At 37.5% G+C, this 13,224-nt stretch overlaps 1 protein-coding gene across 5 annotated transcripts in view; it reads right to left on the reverse strand.

Annotated features, from left to right (window-relative positions):
• Positions 1–13,224, reverse strand: part of CDK14 (cyclin dependent kinase 14) — a 555,862-nt gene that overhangs the window by 175,086 nt on the left and 367,552 nt on the right. For all 5 annotated transcript variants that reach the window (XM_031454861.2, XM_031454862.2, XM_010978019.3 and 2 more), the window contains one exon: positions 1,125–1,218. In XM_031454861.2, the coding sequence (XP_031310721.1) occupies positions 1,125–1,218 (94 nt within the window). The remainder of the gene's footprint in view (positions 1–1,124; positions 1,219–13,224) is intronic.

Below are 13,224 nucleotides of genomic sequence, written 5' to 3' on the forward strand. Positions count from 1 at the left end.
TGTTATCATTATCCCTTATTTTACCCATGAGAAAACTAAGGCTTAGAGAGCTAAGTACTTTGCCCAAGGCAACAGAGCAGGTGATAATTCCAGGTTCTTTAGCTACAGAACAAATTTCATTTTTATTTTTTGCAGATTTAAGAAAAATTAAATACTTTACATTTTAGAATCGTTCCAGATTTACAGCAAAGTTGGGACAAGTAGTACAGAGTTCCTCGATTCCCCTGACCAGTTTCCCCGATTGCTGAAGCCTTACATTATAGGGAATGTCCGTCACAACTAAGGGGCACGCACTGGGATGCTGATGTTAACTGAACTGCACACTTCACTTGGATCTCACTAGTTTTTCCTTAGTGTTCATTTTCTGTTCCCAGATTCCTTGCAGGACAATTACACTGAGCTGTCATGTCTCCTGAGCCTCCTCAGTTTCTCAGACTTTTCCTGTTTTTCATGACCTTGGCAGTTTTGAGGAGTCTTAGTCAGGTATTTTGAAGAATCTCTCTCAATTTGGATTTGTGTGATGTGTTGTTCCTGATTAGGCTGGGGTTATGGTTTTGGGAGGAAGACCACACAGAGGAAGTGCCATCTTAATACATTAAGATATATTAAGGGTACATGAAGGGTACCAGCTACCAACGTAGCTTATCTCTGATGATCCTACCCCTGAAAACCCTGGCTGTGGTAGTTTGACTAGTTTCTCCATTTTGAATATACTATACTCCCTCTTTCCACGCTCTACCTTTGGGAAAAAAGTTACTTATCAAACCCCACATGTAAGTGAGTGGGTTGGGGCAGGGGGTTAAGCTATGCCTACTTGAAGGGAGGATGGCTGTATAAATTATTTGGAATTTTTCTGTCAGAGCTCTCACTTTTAACCTGTTCTTCTATATTGCCTTTGATGTCCTATTCTTTCTTACCATTTTGGCATATTATTCACATGCAGTGGTTTAAAAATATAATTTTTCACTAATTTCCTGCTTTTGCAAAGACCAAAAATATGTTAGAATTAAATGTGGCAACCAACAAATTTGTTTGAAATTATTTTCCACTACCACTGTAGAATTTGTCACCAAGGGATGCAGTCGAAACCAACTTTTCTCAGAAGCATTCTGAAAAGAACTTACCAGAAATATTCGTTCAAGTTGATCCTGAATGTCTTTCATTCCTGGAAAAGCAGCAACTCCTTGGATCATTTCAACAAAGATACAGCCGACTCCCCTAAAGAGAGAAGGAAGAATTGTTACAAAAATTTCAATATATTCTGCTTAGAAAACTAAATCTGGAATTAGAACATCTACTCCTACAGGAAAGGAACAATGAATAAATAATATTCTCAATGGGTATAAAGGGCTGTACCACACGTACCGAGATTCCGTAACTTCCCTTTCTCTGTCTACTGCCCAGAAAGGACTCCAAATAGATGCAGCTATACTAGGCTCAGAAAGTGGTGGAAACCAATAACATGTAAACCTCATTGGTTTCACCTGGCTCAGAGGACACAGCCAAGAAACTCCTTAGCCTGATACAGAAACCCTCCACAGTCCTGCTCTACACCTTTTTCCAACCCTATATCACGAATTCATAATGTATTGTCTTCTCTAGCTGTCGAAGGCTCAAATCTCTCTTTGCACCAAAATCATTTGGGGAACTTTTTGAAAATGCAAATGATCTGAACACAAACCTCGGAGACTGTTTCAATCAGCTGGAGGCCAGGCATTGACTCGGGCTGCTCAGGTGATTTAGGGCAACTACACTGATGATCTCTAAGCCAGCGTGACCTGCCCACAGGCCAAGCATAAACTGCCACAACCTGGCTCAAATTGCTCCACTACCTAGAATTCCCTTTTCCTTCATCTATTTGCTCTTGACATGCAAATCCAACCCAACCTCTGTAATCTAATTACAAAGCCTTCCATGAGCATTCTGCCAGACAGGACACCTCCGTTTATGAGTTTGTTAAGCTCTTATTCAGCATATTGGCCATCTATTGTAATTAACTTCCTCACCTAGCTTAGCCTCCCATGCTCACAGTTCTTACCTAGCATGGCAGGTCAGCATATCAGGAGACCTTCCCCCCAGACCACAGAAGACTGCACCTAACTCAACAGGAACATCCAATCCATAGCATAGGCAGAGAGCCAATCAGATACTTCTGCTGGAAGTTTGGAAGATCAAGTCACTTGGGAGCAGGACAGAAAGAAACTAACATATGTAGATGGGATAAGTCACATTAATAGCAGAGAACCAGCAAGAATGGCCACTTTCCTACAGATGGAACTCACTGAATTGATCTGGTTCCCACTTTCTGAAGGCCTCAATGCTCAGATAATCCAGTGTTTTTGCTAGATCTCTCTATCTTCCAGCAATTCTCCAGGATTTAAAAAAAAATGGCTCTACCTTGAATGGGTTTATGTTTCCTGAAAGTATCCTAAAAAAATCATAAACATATTGGGACACTTCTTCAATTGCTCCACTCACATTCAATTTATGGTGAGCAAACCCTTATGTATTTAACTTATTTCAGGCCCTCTGTAGGTTAAAGACAAGGAACTTACTTCTCTATAGCTGCCCCAGTTGTACATAAACAATGTTTTGAATTAAAGAGGTAATACATTAGCAGAAATCTCCTCTCTATGACATCATATAATTTTTATCCAAATTAAATACCAATAGCATACAGAGTCAAAATGACTGAAAACAAACAAAAGCTACCTTATATCATAAAAAATAATTCCATTTTAGTAATAAGAATTAATTTCAAAATCAATGCTCTAGGGTGATGGGTTTTAACACAAGCTGTTTCCTTTTCAGATAAGAGGGAGATCAAGATCACGATGGCGGACTAGGAGGCCATGGGACTCACCTCCCCCAACAAGCACATCAAAAATATATCTACACGTGGAGCAATTCTCACTGAAAACTAAATAAAACCCGCAGGAAGACTTTTGTACAACCTGTAAGAAAGATTCACACAGAATTAAGTAGGAAAGGAAGAGAAGTGTTCAGGTTGTGACTTGTGTCCTGGGAGGGGACTCAGAAGAAGAGGGAGATCCTCCCTGGGGGGAGAGCTGTTTGGGCCACATATCAGGCACCCCAGCCCTGGGGTCCAACAGCAGGAAGAAAGATGAGTCCTCTTAGCTCGTTAGAAAACCAGCACGACTAACAGAAGGACTGTAAGAAACCTAGAGTCTACCTGTGAAGCGCACACACACACTTGCTTACCCTCAAAACAAGGCAAAGAGAGCCAATCGAAACTGCACTGGACTCTGGCCAGTTTCCTGTGACCACTTTCATGTGGACGCCCCAGCTTGAGCCTAGTGTTCATTCTGGCCCCACTTGCTTCGTGATGCAGCTCCACACTAGGGTGAGGGCTGCCACAGTCCAGGGGAGTGCGCGGTTGTGAGAGATGGAGCCAGCCAGCTGAAATAGCATCTGAATGAGGGTGGCCACTGCTGGCGCCAAAGGGAGCAGTGCACCAGATCAGTCCAGTATGCCCATAAATTCTGCCATTTGCAACAGCATGGATGGACCACTAAGCATAGTTGGTATCATGCTTAGTGAAATAAGTTAGAGAAAGACAAATACTCTGTTATCACTTATATGTGGAATCTAGAAAATAAAATAAACAAATGTATATAACAAAACAGAAACAAACTCATAGATACAGAGAACAAACTAGTGTTTACTAGTGTGAGAGGGGAGAAGAAAGGGGCAAGATCGTGGTATGGGATTAAGAGATACAAACTACTATGTATAAAATAAATAAGGAACAAAGATATATTGTACAGCAGGGGGATATATAGCCATTATTTTGTAATAACTTTAAATGGAATATAATCTATAACAATATTGAAACAGTATGTTGTACACTTGTAATATAATACTGTAAATCAGGTGTACTTTAACAAAAAAGTATAAAAATCATAGTAATAATAATAAAAAACTTTAAAAGATTTGAGAGACAACAGATATCAAGAATTACTTTATTGGTATACTAAAATGCAATGATATTCTTATAAATATTGGGGCTTCAGATATCCAGTTAGGTCTAAAATTTCAATTTGGTGGTTTTTCACATTTTTATACCAAGAATTCTTTTCTAAGGCTACTGACCTACATTTCTACTGTCTCCTTATTTAAGTTGACATAAAATATCCTGACTCTTTAATAGCTACCAGTACTTTCCTTTTTTTCTATTCAGACTGTGAACTTTATTCTCTACCTTCTGACCTTAGTCTCTCCCACCACAAGCTGCAACTGTGAGTGCAAAGACCCTCAGCAGAAGCCACCTCCACCCACGTTGTGCACTCTGCCAAGCGGCTGGTGAGGTAACCTTTTACACTGTCAGAACTACTTATGGAAATTCTTTTACCACTACTTGTGCTTGGTCCATAACATCTCCATAATTCGTTACTTAGAACAATTTAAAAGATAAATCTATGCTGCAACGCTACTCAGTCGGAATGAGATGATATAGCATTTCTGTAGGCTCTTATCCGCTTAGCTGGCTAAGGGATTTGGACTCTCATTTCTAATGGATGTTTCCTATGCTGTCATTTTTCAAAGATGCTTTAGGGTATACTAATGAAGCTGAGAGAATTATGTTTAAAGGATTTAGAAAAAGAGAGAGAAAGCACAACAAATAAAAAAGTAGAAGTATAAATATATCAGCATCTTAACATAGCAGAATACTTTATTACTGGAGTTTCTTTATTGCTAAACAGCAATAAAAAGCCCTTCAACTTAATATGGAGGGACTACTGCCTGCTTTCCTTTTTTTTCTTTTTTCTTTGCTACCCTCCATTAGCCCTGTGCTACCTCTCTATTGATGGATTAAGATGACTGCCCTGAGTGGTTTACTGACAAAGAATTCAACCACTTAAACTCTATATTTATGATATATAATCTTATTTCAGGAAACATCTCCTTTAATTTGCTTCTTTGTGGAATTTGAATCATTGTGTAATTATCAATCACTTAGTAATTTTTCAAGAATAAGAATTTGGTCACAAAAGCTCCCAATTAAAGGTGTCACAGGATGCAATGTGTTCAGACTCTTATTTTAGGATTAGTTACCAGGCAAGGTAATATATAAAACACCCACTCATGCTCACACACCTTTAATTCTTTCGATCTTAAAATTTACTAATTTATTTTATGCCACAGCTATGTAAATATTTTTTCATTATGATTCAAATCAAGATTTTAAGCAGAATTGATAATTTTTCGTCATTATAAGCAGAGACAGGCCACTTTTTAGTCCTGAAGTTCATACAATTTGGGAGTTCTCATTATGAAAAATATACAAAATTATCAATTAAAAATTGGGTACAAAAGTGAATTTAGGATGAGAAACATTAATCAAAAGAAATCATAAATTTTTAAAGCTAACAAATGTGGCAAATAATATGTAACTCAGAAAAATAATACAATATATTTATTAATGGTCTGACACCCCTCCTAATACTTTTCTTTCTACAGTTTTGATAATATTCAATTACCTCTTCCGTGAAAATTCTGTAATATATTTCTCTATAAAGAGAACAGAGATAATTTAGTTGTTCCTCTAGCACAATGATGACTTTTTTTTCCTGATGGTATGGAAAACTGTTTTTTTCCCCAGCTTTACTTATTATTGGTATGGTATGGTCACATAAACTTTTAGGACTGGTGTCAATTTGGGGAAAATGTCTCTCACACGTCTTTCAAATATGTATGTTATAAACACAATAATTCTAAAACATTCTAAATAATTCCCATGATAAGGTATCAAAGGAGCACGAGAGGTCATGCTTAGTTAGCTCAATGTCGGGGGGGAGGAAGGACCTGCACCAGTGGAACCCAGTGGATAATGATGTGGTGGAGCCAGGAAGGAGAACGGTGCTTCCAGGCAGAGAAAACAGGAGCCAACAACTGAGAAATCTTGGGAAAGCCAAGTGCTATTGTTATGGCTCTGAGTGGAAAAGGGAAGGAAAAGTTAAAAAGAGAGTCAGAGTCCATACTCTAAGAAGTCTGTGTTTTATTCCTAGGCTAGAAGTTCTCAATTTTCTTCTGTATCCTAATACTCATGGTGAACAAAGCTCACCAGTAGAGTACATAGAGTGGAGAACTCAGTTATTTTAACAGCTTTGAGGACAGAAGCACTAGTTGTAAAGCCACTTCATTCTTTCCCACTCATGGTAGCCAATGCATGGGACTGATGATAGTATAAACCCTCTCTCTACTGGGTGGGGGCAAGGGTAACATGCAATAATACACAGGGGCCCACAAACTACGGACCATGCACCAAATCTTACCCAGTATCTGTTTTTATACAACTTTTGAGCTAAAAATGGCTTTTAAATTTTAAAATGGTTGAAAAGAAACAAAAGAAGAATATTTGAACACGAATTCAAAGATACATGCATTCCAATGTCCACAGCAGCATTATTTACAATTGCCAAGGTGTGGAAGAACCTAAGTGTCTATCAACAGATGACTGGATAAAGATGTGGTATGTATATAACAATGGAAAGCTATTCAGCCATAAAAAAATTAAAATTTGCCATTTTCGGTAACATGGATGGACTTGGAGGGCATTATGCTAAGTGAAAGAAAGAAAAAGTGCCAGAGAAAGAAAATATTGTGCAATATCACTTAAATGTGGAATCTAAAAAATACAACAACCTAGTGAATAAAACAAAAAAGAAGCAGATTCACAGACACAGAAGAAAAACTAGTGGTTACCAGTTGGGAGAAGGAAGTGAGGAGGGGCTATATAGGGGCAGGGGAATAAAAAAAAAAGGTTATCATTGTTAGGATTCAGATGCTAATCACCTAAATGTGGGTTGAGGCCTGAGGTCCTGCATTTCTAACCAGCTTCTAAGCAATGCCAATGCTGCTGGTCACAAGACCAGAAAATGAGGAGCAAGAATCCAAAGGAATCTAGGTAATTATGTTTTAAAAGGAGTTTTATAATTCCGATTAATTCTCTAAATATGCATCCAAGTTCTACCCAAGAGGACCAAAAAGAAACAGCAGACTAACAAAAATAAGTTAGATTAAATGCTAAACACAATCTAAATTTAACACATAGGGATGCAATACCAACTCAGAAAGGTTCTACATTAATTAGCCTAATAGGTAATTTTATTTAGCCATGGTTCACTGAAATACACCATTATGCAATTAAAGCTAGTGCAATTTGACGCACTAAGTGGCCATTTATTGATCTCACTTTTCTCTGTTACAAATATATATATTTGTAAAATAGAACAAATAGACCAAAGAGTTTTGTTCCCTGGGAGGTTAGCTTCTAAAGGACTAAAATTTAAAAAAAATTTTTTTTTGGCTAAACTTGCAAGAAAATTTATTACACATAACAGATGTGATCTTTTCACGTTGGCATTTGCAGTACTTGAAAAGTGAAAGATTAAAAAATTACATTCCATGTGCCCTTGGTGACTACTGAAGGAACTGAATTGATTAAACTGTCACTCATCATTTGCTGTGGTTAGTGCTTCATTAGGCACAGATAGGCACAATATATCTTAGTCAAATACTTCTATGGCGTGCTTAGCTCTCAAGGAACGAAAACAAAACCAATCCAAACACTAGACTGTGGGTAAAAGCCCATCTCAGAAGACATTCAATTCAAAACAACAGATTTTCTTATGTAAGGGGAAACTTTAAGATTTATTTTTCAGTCTATGAAAGAAAACTATACCTCTGAAGAGTTGTACTTACAAACTAAGCATATCAGAACAAAAATCAAACAAAAGCGAAGAATGAAGTACCAGAAGTTAAAGAGGTTCAATAACGCCACGGCCCAGGGCGGCCTGCTGCTGACTGGGGAGGAGGGGCCAGGCAGTGAGAGGGAGTCTACTGTCAGTGTCCCCATCTGAAGTACGACTTGCCAGAAAGATCAAGAAGCCTAACCACCTTAAACTACTAGCTGGCACGAGTGCTTTAGGTTACAATGTTAATTCCTGCTTGTACATTTTAATATGCACATATCTATGTACGTATTTTTAGGGTATGTATTTCAGTATACATATATCTCAGTACATATATATATTTTAGTGTGGGTATGTGCATATGTATATATACACTTCATATATATACAACTTATTTTATATATTATATATAAATTATATATATTTTATAATATAGAAAATGTATAAAGTATATATGTGTGTGTATATATATATATATTTCAATCACATGGGAAAGCTGTTTTTTTGCTCCCTGGTCTAGTTACCTACCCAGAAATCCAGGAATCATCTGAAGCCCTTGCCCTTCCAATACCACTCTCATGTTGTCACATCCCAACTATTCCTAAATATTCCTGGTTTCCAATCACCTTCCCCCCTCTCCATTTTCCCAACCTGCTTCTTCAACTCTGTCCTCCCATACCTACAAATATCAGCTTGTTCACCCCTTGGTGGGCTAGTTTTTGTCCACGGCATGGCCTACATGTCCTTCCTCTAGCTCTGTCAACTTTCAAAAATGCCTTTGACAAGTCAGCCCAACTAACTGCCACCTGGTGACATCTCCCCTGATCCCCTACTTCTCTTCAACCATCCACCAAGGATAAATGTATCACCGTCACCTCTGAGCCATCACTGTACTAACTGTATACCTGTGTTAGCTTATTATGCTGTTTTTCCTTCTGACCTTAAAGGCAAAGATGGATTCTTCTCATCTCTATAAGCCCCAGGACCTAACCTGATGCCTGGTACAAAACAGGTGTTCAATAAACATCTTTCAAATGAATGAATGAATGATTCCATAGTCTGAGGAATGCATATAAGAGAGTGCAGTAGAGAAAGGAATTTGAGTTAGAACTAATATCATCATACAAAATTAAACACCAGAAAAAAATCAGTTCAGTCACTTCACCAAAATATCTAAACCTTAACTTCATTTATGTCGCTCTGAAGGAATTCCAACGGTCTCCATGGAAACCTCTGGTTCAGCAGTACAAATTACTGGACTGCTAAAATTTAGAGACAGAGGGACTTTATGCTTTGATTTTTACATGTAAGGAAATTGTATTACACATTTAAATGTCTTAGTTTCAGTCCCAGAACCTGAAACTGTTACTCGGAATCCTGGGCCAGTGAGCCCTTCATCATACCACGTCTCCTCCCCAGTTAGAACAAGTGTCTTTACTTAGTTGGTCTGGTCAGATTAAAAAAGAAGAAATAGAGATGGCAAATTTGTTCTCATTCCTGATGACACAAATGCTAACAAGGACAAATACAAACCCAAAATCAAGTCTTCAAAATTCAGTTTGGGCAGGAAAATAATTAAAACTCTCCTTAAAACTAGAGTCTATCACCATTGCTAGTGTACTGAAAATAAGATGGTTTTCAGTGTTAAAGAATGCTTGAAAATTGAAAACAGACTCCCATAGATAATGAAGACCTCCAGAGAGAAAGTTAAAAGATATCAGCCACAGGTTATAGATAACTGGGAATATTCAGACGAGGAATATGCAAAGCAGTAACGATTAACACAAAAATTTAAATAGGAAAGGCCCTTAATGAGGACCACCATAAAGGAAAAAAATGTAAAGCTCAAAATGTTTCACTGAACAGCAGAGAAGTATTATTTCTTGTACTATGGAACAATAAAGGAAGAGAGAAGTCCCATTTGATTAGTCGTGTAAAATGCTACCACTGAAAGCACTTCTCCAAGGAATATCTGTAGACCAGGAAGGACAAGAAAAAACAAATTAATAAGCCTTGCACATCTTTAATTTCTGTTTATATGACAGCTGATGCAGAACAAGGAAGTCATATTATAAGATTTCTCCCAGCAAATGTATTAATCCTCCTGCAATAACGTGGAGAATTAGGAAAAAAACTGTTCATGAGTAATTATCTTAAAGATCAAAGCAAATGATGCATTCTAGTAATCTTGTTAGAGACATCATATCTAGTATACCACAAAGACAAATCACTGCTAAAATCATCATGTGAATTACTTTCCCATAAGGAGAATTCTAAACTTCAATTTATAGTGTTAGGTTGATATATTTAGTTCTAGTCATCAAACGGCGTAACTGGGCTTTGACAGACTATGGTTTAAAATGTTGGAAAGAGAACCACTAAGATATATGACTCGATGGATGCTATCTGACAGCGAAAAGTTTGACAGCCATCTTAGATAACATATGATACACCTGAAGGCAAAGATTTTCCCATTATAAATCCTCATTGTCCATTTTTTTGTGAGGTCTGTGGGCTTCTTGGCATATTCTCAAGGACTTGCCCTAGAATGTGGCTGTATAGTCTAGATAATAGGTACAGACTACAATACGAATGACGCCCCCTGGAGTTGTGTAATGCTGCAGCACTAGCGGGTGCTGCTTGAGGACAGGGACTACTAGGTCTTTTTCACTCTTGAACCTTGGAAATTTGTTAAGCTTTTGTGGAGTGAATGAATGAATAAAGATAATCATGTTGTGTAAGACAGACCTTAGTGAGAAGAGGGCTGCCCTGGGATTCTAGAGGTGCTTTACCCCTCCGTGCTGCCACTAACCAGCTAGCTTGAGCAACATAACCAAGAACCTTCAGACTGGGGGCGTGGGGTGGGGGTATGTGTGCAGGGGTATAAAATGTCCATAAAACCACAGTATAACAAAACTATAAATTGATTTCACTGGGTTGTTAAAATTCTGAAACAGTTTCTAAATTAAATATGTTAGGATTAAATATGACAAACAGATGAAAATTTATATAGTTGATATAATACAGTTTTTCAATTTGTCGAGGCTACATTAGGTTATGAATATATTTTATTTTCAGAAGCAAACATGGTAAAAGCTGGCAATCAAAGAAGAACCACTGAATTACCAATGAGAAATAGAACTGTCTGGCCAAGCTCTACAGAAAATGCAATTATGTGAGCATCTCATTCTTAGAATCTACTGTCTCATATGGAAATCAGAGAAATATAAAATGCCACAGCAAAAGATGAACAACCACTTATGTATGAGAAAATAGGAAGCTACTCAGATTCTGTCCTTGGTAATTACTAAGTGCCTATCATAGACTATGATTAAGTTTTGTTATACATGTATTTTTTTGATCTCACAGGTACACTCATTCATGAATGAGGGCAGCGGCACGTCTACAAGTCAACATGATGCTCCACGTTCCCAACAAACACAGCCAGACCAACGCTCCATCCATGTTAAGCTGGTTGATGGTGACCATGAAAAGGCACTGCAAGCTTTCAAGGCTTTACTTCTTTTGTCAGCATTCCTGGCTTTATAAATGATGAAGCCCACCATCCCCATTCCTACCCAAATCTCCTGATAAACTTGGGTACAGTAGGGCTTCATGGGGATTCAAACATTCTTAAAGCTTTGAAGCATCTCGGCGCAGGACCAGTGGCTCAGGTGGCCCCAACCCACAACCAATGACACGGAAAGGTCACTGAGTGCTCCTTTTACATTTTAATGGAATTTAGCAGGCTGTTTCTTGGCCACTGATAGGCTATTGTAGTTAAGTTTGACTTTAACTGCTTTTTAATTATTGTACTATTTCTTTTTTTCCACTAAAAAATGATACCTTTTAGCAATAGGAATCTAAAGACATTACATCTGAAGAGCTAAACCAAAAAAAAAAAAAAAAATCTAAGTTTATCAATTACATAATATAGTGTTTAAAATCAAGAAAGCTACTAGTATATTCATTATATTAATGCATACGGCAGAATACTGGTAAATGAAAGTGTGATTCCTAATTAAAGTACACTCTAGACAATGCAGTGTCCTGAAGAATTAATTCACAAGTGTCACAACAGCACAGAAGTCCCCACTCTCGTCCTTCAATGAACAGTATGAAGTAGACATTCAAACCTCTTTACCAACAACAATGTTTACACAAGTTCCATGCTTCTCTCCAATCACATTTCCATTCAAGCATCATAGCTTCCCTGTACACATAAGGTGACAGTCTACCTTTTCACTCACTGGATTAGAAACAATATTGACTGGAACATTTGCTGAAAGAGTTTCACTAATTGCTTTCACTTGTTTTAATAACAAGCTTATGTTGGATTCACATATGCCATTGATTCAAAAGAACTACTTTGTACAATCACTTGTATAAAATCATGTAAAATTTTTATCTTTTAAAGAACTGTCAATTCACATTCTATTCCCTTTCATCACTAAGCTTGTCAAAAAGCATTTCTCTTTCTTTTCAAGTTTGTTTTCATAAATAAAGCTGTCATTACTTCCCTAACAGTTAAATGGTAAGGATTACAAATTTCTACCACTGTACTGAGATGCTGGCAGTCAAAAAGCTCCTGCTTGCACTGTGCTGTTTTTGTTTGGCTCTCATCCACCAGCATAAGAGGATGAGAGATGATCTTTTTTCAGAAGATGTGGATGAAGGTGTGGCAATCTAGACAGACCATGGGCAGTTACAATTTCAAGTTACAGTCAGAGTATTTACCTACAACAACTAAGAAGAGACTCTAGAGACGCAGGTTCTAGAAAGTGTGAAGGTGAGTCTGACAACCGGAAATAGGGTGGAGGATTGAAAGTTTGTCCAAAGCAATTGACCCATCAGCCTTCCCTGACCATCTCCCGGCCCAACCCACCATCAGGAAACTGAGTGTTCTCTAGAGACGTTAAATCCAAAAGGCTTCAAACTGAGGAAAAAAAGGTGACAGTAGGGTGAGACACAAAGTTGAAAAAGGGAAATTAAATGAAAAATGTTTAATTGGTCTGTGTTTCTACTGGAGAAATTTGGAAATTGGTCTGTGGCACTAACAGAAATTTGGAAATTTGCTTAATTGTTCTGTGGCACCAACAGAAAAAGACACAACCAAAGCTCATTATCAAGCAATTTCAGAATACCGGGGATAGACAGAAGAGTCTAATACTTTCCACAGAGAAAGCATGGAGGCGGCATGTAAATGATTGTGAGTCAGAATGGAATCAGACTTCTCAGCAGTAATAGAATGAGAATTCTGAAGGAAAAAAAACCTAATTATATATTCACCTAAACTTTATCAATCTTGTGTAGAAGCAGAATAAAGACATTTTCAGAAAACTAAGAATTTGAAAACTTGCATCTCTAATGCATTCTTTCTTAGGAAACTAAAAGAGGAAGACAAAGAATACAAGAAACTGGGAATCTATAATCAGTAAAAGTAGAAAGGAAATGAATCCAACCCAGAAAAAACTCTAATAAATTTAATACTTACAGAGGCGTAAAGGAA

The sequence above is a fragment of the Camelus dromedarius genome, chromosome 7 (assembly GCF_036321535.1).
Source record: "Camelus dromedarius isolate mCamDro1 chromosome 7, mCamDro1.pat, whole genome shotgun sequence".
Classification (NCBI taxonomy): Eukaryota; Metazoa; Chordata; class Mammalia; order Artiodactyla; family Camelidae; genus Camelus; species Camelus dromedarius.